This window comes from Elgaria multicarinata, chromosome 10, assembly GCF_023053635.1.
Source record: "Elgaria multicarinata webbii isolate HBS135686 ecotype San Diego chromosome 10, rElgMul1.1.pri, whole genome shotgun sequence".
NCBI classification, from domain to species: Eukaryota; Metazoa; Chordata; class Lepidosauria; order Squamata; family Anguidae; genus Elgaria; species Elgaria multicarinata.
The window spans coordinates 91,526,273-91,539,055 of NC_086180.1; the positions used below are offsets into that span (position 1 = coordinate 91,526,273).

Sequence of the window (12,783 nt, forward strand, 5' to 3'; positions counted from 1 at the left end):
TTCCTCTTTTCCCTCCAGCAAAAATGAGGAAGTAATGAGGGACAAAAGTCGGGGCAGAGAAGCGATGGCAAGGAAACACGCTTTTTCCCCCATGTGAGGAGCCTCTCAGCCTTTTCGCAGGTTACTTGTCCTTTTTGATGCCTCCCATGGCAGCTATGTTGTGGTTGTGCCCAGGAGAGTTTCTCAAATTAGTAAATGTGCCCATGGCCCAAAGAGGTTGCATACCCCTCTTCCAATAGGAGAAGGTGAATCAATTAAGTTTGTATAAGCCAGAATTACAGACAAATCTACTTTGTTTCTACAAACCTGAATGAACCAGATGAAATTAGGATATGTAATATTGTATGTTATTATTTTAAGCACCTGAACATTGTGTCTGTACAACAAAAAAGGTTTGCAGGCTTATACTCTCCAAGATCACAGGCAGTACTGTGATCCTACAATGGATATTTGGGGATGTATTTTTGTAATTATTTGTACTCAAAAGTTGAATCAGTACCATATTCTGCCCTTCTTCTGTGTTCCCATAGACCTGGAATATACTCAAAGCCTTGTCTATGAGCTAGACCTACATGAAGGCAAAGCTTTATAACAATTTGTGTTACTCAGAAAGGGGAAAATGTGCAATGTGAATTAAATATTTGATCTGTTGTAAATAATGCTGATATATGATATAAATATATAAATTACGGGTTTACAGCATTTCAGACCTTCCTTGGGAGAACTGATGTGTCATATGAGATAGAAGACGTTCTGGAAGAGAGTCGAGTGCAGCGAAACATCAAAGTGGCTTCTATCTTTCAGCTTTTGTGCGATAGCAGTAAGCGATGGCAGATCCTGACTGTAATTGTAACCATGGCCTGCTACCAACTCTGCGGCCTTAATGCTGTAAGTAGATACTCAGTATGTTGTTGAGCTTTTCAGTGATTATGGCAGATACATGTTAAGTCTTAGAAGTTACATTTTAAGTTTTGCTCTGTTGTTTACAAAACTTTAGATGTTTATGGAACATTTTCTTGATGGTCATAGATCTGGTACTAGCAATAAAGTTTGTGACGGGTTTTTAATCACTGGATTATCAGTGATAGCAGAGTACAACGGTCTTAACTATGAAACTAGTAGAAGACTCAATAAATTGTAAGGCAGAGAATTTAGGTTTGTAGTGTACAAAAATAAATACTTTACTGGCAGTTCATTATGGCAAAAACAATGTACAAATATACTCACACATGGTCATATAGAAATACATCAGACAGCAGTCTTCACAGGAACAGAGTGATTATTTAAGCTGGTTACAGAGATATCAAACACTCCTTATATACACTTTACTGTACAACTGATGCAACACATAATTGGCTCTCATAGAAAACGTCACACTATGTCACAGTCCAATTATACAATTAAGCACATCTGCAAACTTGACCTTTCCAGTAATTGTCTCTTGCTGACTCAAGGCTTTTATCCAGGTTTTGCAGATCAGTCCAGAAATATGGAAAAAGAAAAAATCTGAGTCCAGTTCCAGGATCTCAACACCCTTTCATTTTTGCTTTTTATCAATATTTCATAACAACAATCATTTGTACAAATAATCACATTTCAGCCCTGCCTGAAACCTATCGTTTCACAGATCTCCCAATGTTTTATGGCTCCTAACGGTTTGGTAAAGACGTCAGCCAAATTGTTCTGTGACTCGCAGTAAGCTAACTTCAAGGTTTTGTTTTCAATGTGTTCTTTTACATTTTGAAACTTAATAGCTATGTGCTTGGACTTTATTTTTAACATTTCTGCATTCGCTAAGCCTATTGCAGCCTGTGAATCACAGAAAACAGTTACAGGCTTTGCCACCGGGACTTTGAAATCCTTTATTAATTGCAACAGCCATGAAATTTCACCACACACATCCGAAAGCACACCATACTCAGCCTCACATGAAGATATTGCCACCGAAGCTTGCTTCCTTGATTTCCAAGATATTGGAGCCTTTCCAAACATCAGAATGTATCCAGATGTGGATTTTCTATCTTCAATACAGCCTGCCCAATCTGAATCCACATAGCATAATAAATTCTGATCTGGCTCTGCAGATAAATTTAATCCATGCTCCAAGGTGCCTTTAAGGTACCTTAAGACTCTTTTTAGGGCATTCCAGGCTGGTATCGTGGGCTTTGCAACAAACCTACTTAAAATGGCGACAGAAGCTGACAAATCTGGTCTAGACCAGTTAACTAAGTACAACAACATTCCAACCGCAGACCGATACAAATCTGGGTTGCTAAAACATTCACCTTGTAAAGAACTTTGCACATTCAGCTCCATGGGGCTTTTTACCGGCTTGCAGTCTTGCATTCCACATTGTTCAAGTAACGATACCACTTTCTGCTTTTGACTCAGCAGAAAACTTCCGTCCTCCGTTTGTTTTACTTCTACCCCCAGGTAACTTTTCACTGGCCCTAAGGACTTCAAGTTATACTTACTGGCAAGCATTTTTGCTACTTTTTGGACCTCAGCATCACTATAACAACAAATCAGCAAATCATCAACAAACAGAATTAAAGCTGTATAATTTTTACCACTTCCCTTAGTGTAAAGGCAAGGGTCAGCAATACTCCTAGAAAAACCCATTTCGTTTACCAGAGTGTTGTTTAAAGTTGAATTCCAGCACCTCGCGCTCTGCCTCAATCCATAAATCGCTTTCCTTAACAACCAAACTCGATCGTTGTTATCAAGCCCTTCAGGTTTCCTTAGGTACAATTTTTCTTGGATTGGCGCGTTGAGATAACTTGTGGTAAAGTCATACTGACCTATTTTCAACTTTTCTTTTGCTGCAAGCGTCAAAAATAAACGTAAAGTTTCCGACTTCACAGTTGGAGAGAAAGTGACGTCATAGTCGACGTCCTTAATTTGGTTAAATCCCCTAGCGACAAGGCGAGCCTTATACTTAGACTCCCCGTTTTCAAGCTGCTTGCTTTTGAAAACCCATCTGCAAGACAAAGACCTTTGCCCAGCAGGCAAGTCAATTTCTAAAAAAAATTGATTCTCCCTCAGACTTTGCAGCTCACTTTGCATGGCACACTCCCATTGTTTCCTTTCAAAAGAACCTAAACTTATGACTTCTGCATAAGAATTTGGCTCACAGGTCACATTACAAGCCTGTATTCCGAGCCTATTGGGAGGTTTGCCTTTATTAACTCTTTGAGACCTACGAGGAATTTCTCTTTCTTCTGCTTGCTCTGTCTGCTCTGTTTCTTTTTCTGCTTCAACAGGCACAGTAGGCTCAAAACTTTGTTTGCTACTTAAGTCTAACAGGATTCTAGGATTATCATGAACTTGGTCCCAATCCTGTTCAGCAAAGTTTGCACTTTTAGTAACAAAAACTCTTCCCCCTTTCATCAAAAATCTCCAGCTTCCATTCTCATATCCAATGAACCTTAGTCTGATTGCCTTCGGACCTAGCTGTCTCCTTTGAGCTAAAGGAATATTTACAGTGGCATAAGATCCCCAGATCCTAATATGCTTTAAGCTAGGAGTTTTTCCAAAAATTAAGGAGAAAGGAATATTATTTACTGACGAAGTCCAGGACCTGTTGCACAAATAATTGGCAGCGACAAACGCTTCTCCCCAAAGTTGGGGTTCTGCATCAGCGTCCTTCAGAAGACATTCCATCTTTGATTTTAAGACTCCAATCCTGTGTTCTGAACTCCCGTTCTGCCAGGGGGATTTTGCATCTGAAAATTTATGGGTTATTCCAGACTTCCTGCAAAAATCATCAAACAGCTGATTTCTAAACTCCCCCCTCCGTCCGTGAAAAAGCTCTGAATTTGCTTTTGCAAGCTTCTTTCAGTTTTCTTAACCCATTCCTTCACTGTGTCTAACACTTGAGATTTACGTTTCAACAAATAAACCCAAGAGTAACGCGTTTTGTCATCTAGCATGACCAGAGCATATTTTGCCTTTCCATAACTTTCTGGAAACGGCCCCGTGATGTCCATATGAATCATTCCAAGAATGTCTTCATGTCTCCAGTCTCTCACTTTTGGAATATTTGCCACACGTGATTTTGCTTGCTTGCAAACATTACAGTCCAAAATTTTTTGGCAGCTCTTCACTTTTACTCCTCCAGATAAACTGAGAGTCTTATTAAGAGACTTAAAACAAGGATGTCCCATTCTACGGTGATACAAATGTACACAATCCTGGTGAGGGGGTAAATTAAGCATACAACCTGAAGAAATTTTTTCTTCTTCTTCTGCTTGGCTTCCGTCTAGAAAAAATGAGCCATTTCTTAGACTAGCCGTCCCCTTCAGCTCTCCGTGCTTGGAAATAAGACACTTCCCTGTCTCAAAAATTACAGAGAAGCCTTTCTCCATCAGGTTAGAAACTCCTAAAAGAGAATAACTCAAATTTGGCACAAAAAGAGAGTTAGCAAAGCTTTCATTCAAGTATTTAATGCGGCAAGTTCCCTCGCCACTTGTCTCCAGACACGAGCCGTTTGCCAAAGCAATTTTCTTTGAAGATTCCCGGAAGTCTTGAAAGCTGTCCCTTCTCGTAGAAATGATCGCTGTGCACGCAGAATCTACGACCCAGAAACTCCTTCCTGTCTTCCTCTCCCTCGAGAACTCGCTTACACCGGCGGTGACTAGCTGAACCGACTTCTTCCCTTGGTAAGAAGCGTTCTTCCACTTTGGCTCTTTATCTTGCTCAGATTGCAGTTTAACCTTGCAATCCTTCCGGGTATGCCCCTTCAATCCACACCTCCAACAAACAATTAGTTTTTGTGGTTTGGGCTTTCCCTTTCTTTTAGAAATTGCATATGCTAATTCACTTTCCTCTCTCTTTACATTAACAGTCTTAGCTCCTTCGTTCCCAGACCATTGTATTAATGCATCTGCCTTGCGGTTTGAACTAGCAGCTTCAGACCTTATGCGTCTCCATTGATCTTCCTCAATCAACCTTCCACACGCATAATTCAAAGTTAATTGGTTTACAAGCATTCCTTCTAATGTTGTAACCAACACGTCCCATGACTGGGGTAAGCTTGAAAGAATAATGTACACTTGCATTTCTTCTTCAATTATTAGACCTGCCGAAGCCAGACTTTGAAAACACTCTCGCAGCTCCTGCAAATGTTTTGCCACGTCTCCATTTTCTTTCAGCAAAGTCCTGTACATTTTGCGTGTTAGGCTTATTCGAGATCCCGCTGATTCTCTAACATATGCCTGGCGCAACTTTGTCCAAATCTCACGAACAGTATCCTCTCTATTTACATAGAATAACTGATCATTTCTCATACAAAGAATTATATGAGCTTTCGCCCTCTCTGAAAGACGAGCCCACTCCAAACGTTCCTCTGCGTTCAAGCCTGCACCGGGTGGATTAATTACCACTTCCCAAAGCCCTTGGCTTCTCAAACTCATTTCTATCTTGAACGACCATGTTAAATAATTTACATCAGTGAGTAATTCCATTGAAACATTGTTTCCCAGCTGAATTGCCATATTTTTAACTTTGGTTGGATTTTATCTCAACCCTTTTTCCAGTTGTTTGACTTACTTTCAGAGACTGACCGGCTTAAAACCTCAGTAACTCTTTTCAAATTCAAAAACAACCTTTTTGCCAGATTCTGTGTGACTCTTTTACAAGACAATAGACTCTTTGAAGTAGCCTTTTCCTTTGTCTAAACCCCAAGCGTTCTTTTCAACAAGCAACGCTTCCAGGGCTTTCAGTTAACACGTTTTCACTCTCCTTACTGAGCCTTACTGTTTCTCTGTTAAGATTTTAAAGTCTCAGCAATATCTGGGCCCATAACCTGACGGGTTTTTAATCACTGGATTATCAGTGATAGCAGAGTACAACGGTCTTAACTATGAAACTAGTAGAAGACTCAATAAATTGTAAGGCAGAGAATTTAGGTTTGTAGTGTACAAAAATAAATACTTTACTGGCAGTTCATTATGGCAAAAACAATGTACAAATATACTCACACATGGTCATATAGAAATACATCAGACAGCAGTCTTCACAGGAACAGAGTGATTATTTAAGCTGGTTACAGAGATATCAAACACTCCTTATATACACTTTACTATACAACTGATGCAACACATAATTGGCACTCATAGAAAACTTCACACTATGTCACAGTCCAATTATACAATTAAGCACATCTGCAAACTTGACCTTTCCAGTAATTGTCTCTTGCTGACTCAAGGCTTTTATCCGGGTTTTGCAGATCAGTCCAGAAATATGGAAAAAGAAAAAATCTGAGTCCAGTTCCAGGATCTCAACAGTTTGCCCTAAAGGAAGCTTTTCCCCCATGCAAATTACAGGCAAAGGGGACCAGTCTACTTCAAGACCATGGCAGGCAATAAAAGGTTACAGCCTCCCACATCATGGACCCAATCTAGACCCATGGTGTCTATTTCTGAAATAAAAGTTGTGCACTCAAGAGCAAACCATGTGGTTGACATTATGTGTTGCTTGGCCCTCACTAAAGAGGTTGTCCTTCTAACCCTGTTCCAAATGAGGCCTTCATCCCCTTCCCCCTGAAATTTGGGGCATACCTTGATTCAGTGGCATCACTCCCCTACCAGGCCATCCACACTGCCCCAGCCTCCTTTTTGCACTTAAATGGCAAGGAAAGATTGGTACTTTGGAATGGCTCCTGCAATGGAGTCTTCGGGCTCAAGGCCTGGACAGTCCCATGAACATGTGAAATACCCACTGCCTCTGGGAAGCATGGGTAATCTAGTTCTCAATGTTTCCTTCCTAGTTTAAGCCATGCACTGTTGGGAACTACATTCCCCATTCTTCCTGGTGGCAATGGATACTCTCATGCATTGAAGTGTGACCGTTACTAGGAAAATGAGATCTGGCAACAGTTAATACCTACTTTGATGGCAATAACATCTAGGTTGGATTTTGTAATGTACTCTACTAGAGCTGCCTTTGAAGATTGTTCAAGAATTACAACTGGTACAAAATAACTGACACTCATAAGCCAGGTGATATCTCGTCACTACTTAAAGTTTGTTTCTGGCTAACAGTTTGTTTCTGGTTACAATTTAATGTGCTGTTTTAACCTTTATTGCACTAAATCCCAAGCCAGCATTGCTAATGGTCAGGAATTTTGTAGTCCAAAACATCTGGAAGGCTCCAAGCTGGGGAAGGCTACCCTAAATGGTTTGGGATCAAGGTAACTGAAGGGCTACCTGCTCCCTCATGGACCTGCCCAACCTTTAAAAGCTTTTTCAGAGGCCCTGCTCAGACTGCCCCCACTTTCTGCAGTGAGGTGGGTGGCAATCAGGGTGCTTTAATATTATTTTACCAATATTCTCATATTTTATTGTGCTTATACATTATTTTTTGTTAATAGCCTTAGGTTTGGTCCTAATCCTGCAAAACCCCAAAGGCTTTCTAGCTGCTACCTCCTTTTGACGCACCCGGAATTTTGCTCCTAGTAGCCTAGGGTGACCATACTCGGTCCATAATCGGTCCTGGATTGGCCTTATGTTATGGTTGAATACTCAAATGTAGCCATAGCTACTGGTGGAGACTTTTCTTTTCTCCCAGGCATTTTAGAGATTTAGTTTTTAGATACCTTTACATTGATATATTCCTGTGCTGTTTGTTGTTTTGTTTTATGTTGTATAGTATTATTTTAACTATTTGTTTTGATATTTTATTCTTTTCATTGTCGTTATCCATTCAGATTGTGTGTCAGATACTGGATGTAATTTTTTTAAAAAAGCCCTTATGGCCTTTCAAGACACTTTGTTATTGTTTGTCAGGAATGTATAGTAACTTTCTGCATTATCAGCCTAATAGTTAATTATATGTTACTGACAAACTCTTCACTGTCCGGTGTGAATAAATTGAAAAATACATTTCATCATGTCCTCGATAAACCTATAAAAGACATCCTACAAAAAGTATAGCTTTCTACTAACTGCAGGATTTCAGTACTAATGACAGGCTTGTTCTGTTCCCTGTTGCGGATATTTTACTGAGAAAAGACATGGAATTATCTTGTCACCTACTCTTTTAAAGTAGCTCTGCTTATAATTACACTTACAAGTGATAGGAAAATGACATACTGTGAAATAAACCAGCCTTTTTCAAGGTTTGTACTCAAAGAGCGAGAAAATTACATAGGATATCTGGGGCTATGGCAAAGTATGTGTGGTATTTGCTTTTTTGAAGAATCATAGGAGTTGAGTAGGATTTATTCACTACAGGAGATGCCCATGGCTTGAAAGACCAATATATATGGTCCATTCAGTGAGGGTTCTGAAACCTTGAAATGGTAATGAGGGAGTATCCCTTTGGGTGGAGGGTTGTGAAATGAACTTACATAATTGGTATGTGGGAAAGATTTATTTATGGGAAGAAGAATTCTAGGTATACACTGGGATGGAGGGGGCTGCACAACCAGTTATACTTCGGCTGTCTTTATTTGCATATACAGATTTAAACATTTTCTAATATGCTGAGGTTCTAAGTAGGTTCGATGGAAAATAATATATAAAAATATTTATTTATTGTCCTTATCCAGCCCAGCACTATTGAGGTATTAAATATATATGTAGACTTACATTCTAATTAAACACTGAAAGATCATTTTTTGAAATCATATAACTGAAAACTATCTTCCTGTTACAGATTTGGTTCTACACAAATGACATTTTCAAGGGAGCTGGGCTAAGTCCAGAAATGATCCCATATGTTACCTTAAGCACAGGAGCTGTTGAGATCTTGGCTGCTGTTTTCTCAGTAAGTGGTGTGAGGTTTGTATACGCCATAGGACTGGATAAAGAATCCAATATCCATGAGAGAATCGGTTTTAGCTCCCTTCCTGTTTGGGTTTGATTTGATATTCTTGAAGGGATACATTTTGTACAATTTGTTGAATAACGTAAGAGGTACAAATACAGAAAATTCTGAATAAATTGCAAGTCTTCAATGATAAATTCTCAAGAATTCAGTTACATTTGCATAGGGTTGCTTACAGTTTTAGTTCTCCCTAGATCTTTTCCTTTATATCCAATTTAGGTCAATTTTTATCTTAGCCTAAATTACCACAAGAGCAACAACAAAAAAGTATTCCATTATACGATAGGCCTAATATAATAAAAAATAGATGGCTATGACCAATAACAGCTATCCTCTTTAAAAGTGTACAAGTAAAGTTAATATTAAGTACATTTTAAACTATTGATTTTAATTTAGGTAAAGCATGTGCTGATTTGTCTCCCATTCAAATCAGTGACATCTAAAGCTCCAGTCCTGAACACAGTGGAATTTACTTCCAAGAAAACATGCATAGCATGGAACTGAAAAAGTGCTTACCTTTGGTTGAATCATTTCATAGAATTATAGAATAGTAGATTTGGAAGGGGCCTTTAAGGCCATCGAGTTTGACCCCCAGCTCAATGCAGGAATCCACCTTAAAGTATCCCTGACAGATGGCTGTCCAGCTGCCTTTTGAATGCCTCCAGTGTGGGAGAGCCCTTCTGTTCTCAAGGCTAAACATGCCCAGTTCTTTCAGTCTGTCTTCGTGGGTCTTTGTTTCCAGACTCCTGATCATCCTCATTGCCCTCCTCTGAACCCCCTCCAGCTTGTCTGCATCTTTCTTGAAGTGTTGTGCCCAGAACTGGACACAATACTCAAGATGAGGTCTAACCAGTGCCAAATAGAGGGGAACGAGTACCTCGCGCGATTTGGAAGCTATACTTCTATTAATGGTTCCTGAAATAGCATTTGCCTTTCTTTCAGCCACATCACACTGTTGGCTCATATTCAGCTTGTGATCTACAATTCCAAGATCTTTCTCGCTTGTATTATTGATGAGCCAAGTATCCCCCATCTTGTAACTGTGCATTCGGTTTCTTTTTCCTAGGTGTAGAACTTGGCATTTATCTCTATTAAATTTCATTCTGTTGTTTTCAGCCCAGCACTCCAGCCTATCAAGCTCACTTATCCCACCCAATTTTGTGTCATCTTCAAATTTGATAAGCGTTCCCTGCACCTCCTCATCCAAATCATTAATAAAAATGTTGACTGAGCCCTACGATACCCTGCTCATTACCTCCTCCCAGTTTGAGAAGGTACCATTGATAAGCATTCTTTGAGTCTGATTCTGTAGCCAGCTGTGGATCCACATTTATTTATTTATTTATTTATTTATTTATTTATATCCCGCCTTTTCCCCAGTACTGGGACTCAAGGTGGTTCACAAGATTAAAACATGTAGAATTAAAACATATAAATATAAATTTACAAAGGTTAAAATAGAATTTAACCTGCAGTAAAATTAAAAAACATGTTATTTCTTTAAAAACAAAAACCAGTAACAGATAAAAAGGGGGGCTGTAAAATCCAATACATTAACACATGTCCAGAGTAGTTCCAAAAGTCTGCTATAACAAAAAAGTTTTTCCTGCCTCCAAAATGTAGCACTGGCTGCAGCTCTTTGAACTAGCTGAAGTTTCCAAACACTCTTCAACAGCAGCCCCACGTACAGCACGGTACAGTAATCCAAACGCGATGTAACTAAGGCATGTGTCACTGTGGCCAAGTCCGACATCTCAAGGAACAGATGCAGTTAGCGCACTAGCTTTAACTGTACAAATGCACTCCTGGTCACCGCCGAAACCTGGGCATCCAGGCTCAGGGCTGAATCCAGGAGTACACCCAAGCTGCGAACTTGTGTCTTCAGGGGGAGTGTAACCCTCCCCCAGCACAAGCTGAAACCCTATTCCCTGATCTGCCTTTTGACTGACCAAGAGCACCTCTGTCTTGTCTGGATTAAGCTTCAATTTGTTCACCCTCATCCAGTCCATTACGGCTGACAGACACCAGTTTAGCAAAGAAACCGCTTCCTTGGAATTAGGTGGAAAGGAGTAGTAGAGTGGGGTGTCATCACCATACTGGGGGCACCGCACCCCACAACTCCAGATAACCTCTCCCAAGGGTTTCATGTATATGTTAAATAGCATGGGGGACAATACAACCATCTGGACAGGGATGCTTTAGGGTGGATTCCTGCATTGAGCAGGGGGTTGGACTCGATGGCCTTGTAGGTCCCTTCCAACTCTGCTATTCTATGATTCTACAGAGCCCTGAGGGACTCCACAGGCCAAAGGCCGAGAAGTCGAACAGGAATCCCCCAGCACCACTTTCTGGGTCCGCCCATCCAGGAAGGAATGTAACCACTGTAAAACAATGCCTCCAAGACCCATCCCAGCAAGGCTGCCCAGAAGGATACCAGGGTCGATGGTATCGAATGCCGCTGAGAGGTGCAGCACACAGAGCCTTTTAAGAGCATCTCAGAGTCCAGTATTGGTGCAGGCAGAGGTGGCTGGCAGCAGAGTTTTTTAAAAACAAGAGTCACCAGATGTGAACAAGCTATAAGCTAGGACCCTACCCCCGGCCACAGGTTACAAGTGCACTGCCTGGCTGGACCATTGGGAGACTTTGGCAGATAGAAAGGGTGGGAATTGTTTGAGGCTGGAGGCTGGAGATGTTGGCTGGCTGGCATAAGGCACAGAGAGGCTGAAGACAACCCAGATGCACCTACAGCTTGGCCCTTAGAGGCTGGCTTGCCACCCAGAGTGTTTTAAGAGTGTATCAGAGATGAGCGGTTGTGCGAGAGGAGAGGAGAGGAGGTGGCTGGTGGAGGAGGTTTTTTAAGTAAGAGTAACAAATAAATAAATAAATATATTATTATTAATTATTATTATTATCTTCAACAGTCAGATCCTCTAATGTTCCCTCTGTAAATATATTTGGACTCATTAAAACAAACTCCCCTCTGGAATGTTTGGTTTTCCTGCAGGCATTCCAGAAATTCACAGATGTAATTGAAACAATTGACAATTGGTATAGAGCCTCTGCCATTGCACTGCATGCTAAATAGTGGTGAGTTTCATTTAGAATTTTAGTACCATGATTAGCATGACTTCTGCAGTTAGTTCAGTTTCAAGTGGCAAACACAGTCCATTATCCCCTTTCAGTGGGGCTTATGCTCTGGATGATTTTGTGATCTGATCATATATTGTGCATATAGAAAGTTATTTGTTATGTATGTTCCACTTTGGGGAGCTTTTTGTTTGATTTGTAAAAGGCATTGCATTTTGGTCTGTGTGACTCATCCAGTGTCCTTAGGAATTCCTGTGGATCATGGACTCCCATTGCCTTTGGATTAATCCATTAGGAGTTACAAGAGATGACAGCATAAATTCAGAACTCCTCTGATTTTGTGAGAAAATAAACCACCCTTTATTTTTTCTTCAGGGCTTAGTGATAGAACGAGTTGGACGTAGGCCTCTTCTGATCGGAGGATTTAGCTTGATGGTTCTGTTCTTTGTAATACTTACTGTGTGTATGACTTTGCAGGTATGTGAAGCTCTTTTAAATATCAGACCGTTTTTTAAAATCTTTTTTTACTTTTTTACTTTCACTCTTATATACAACTAATGTGTAATCTTTAATTTGCAACTTCAAAACGGAAGTTATATATATCAGTTAACTGTAATTAATACCAGCTCAGAGTGATACTAGCTCAGAGGTTGGACACAACATATACATGCACAATACATATATACACATGCGCACACGCACACACCAGCAATCTTGACTTTTTCCTCACTGGTAGCAGCTGCAGGGAAAAAGCGATTTGTATGAGGATCACCCAGGCAAGGAGTGGACAGCCTGCGCTCTAAACAACTCCCCCAGTGATCCTGATACTGAAGGCTCTCTACTCCCTTTCCCAGAGATCCTCATACA

The 12,783-nt window shown here is 40.3% G+C and overlaps 1 protein-coding gene across 2 annotated transcripts in view; it reads left to right on the forward strand.

Moving 5' to 3' along the window:
- Positions 1-12,783, forward strand: part of SLC2A9 (solute carrier family 2 member 9) — a 75,099-nt gene that overhangs the window by 40,736 nt on the left and 21,580 nt on the right. For both annotated transcript variants that reach the window (XM_063135672.1, XM_063135673.1), the window contains exons 7-9: positions 701-888; positions 8,659-8,769; positions 12,292-12,393. In XM_063135672.1, coding sequence (XP_062991742.1) covers positions 701-888; positions 8,659-8,769; positions 12,292-12,393 — 401 coding nt within the window. The remainder of the gene's footprint in view (positions 1-700; positions 889-8,658; positions 8,770-12,291; positions 12,394-12,783) is intronic.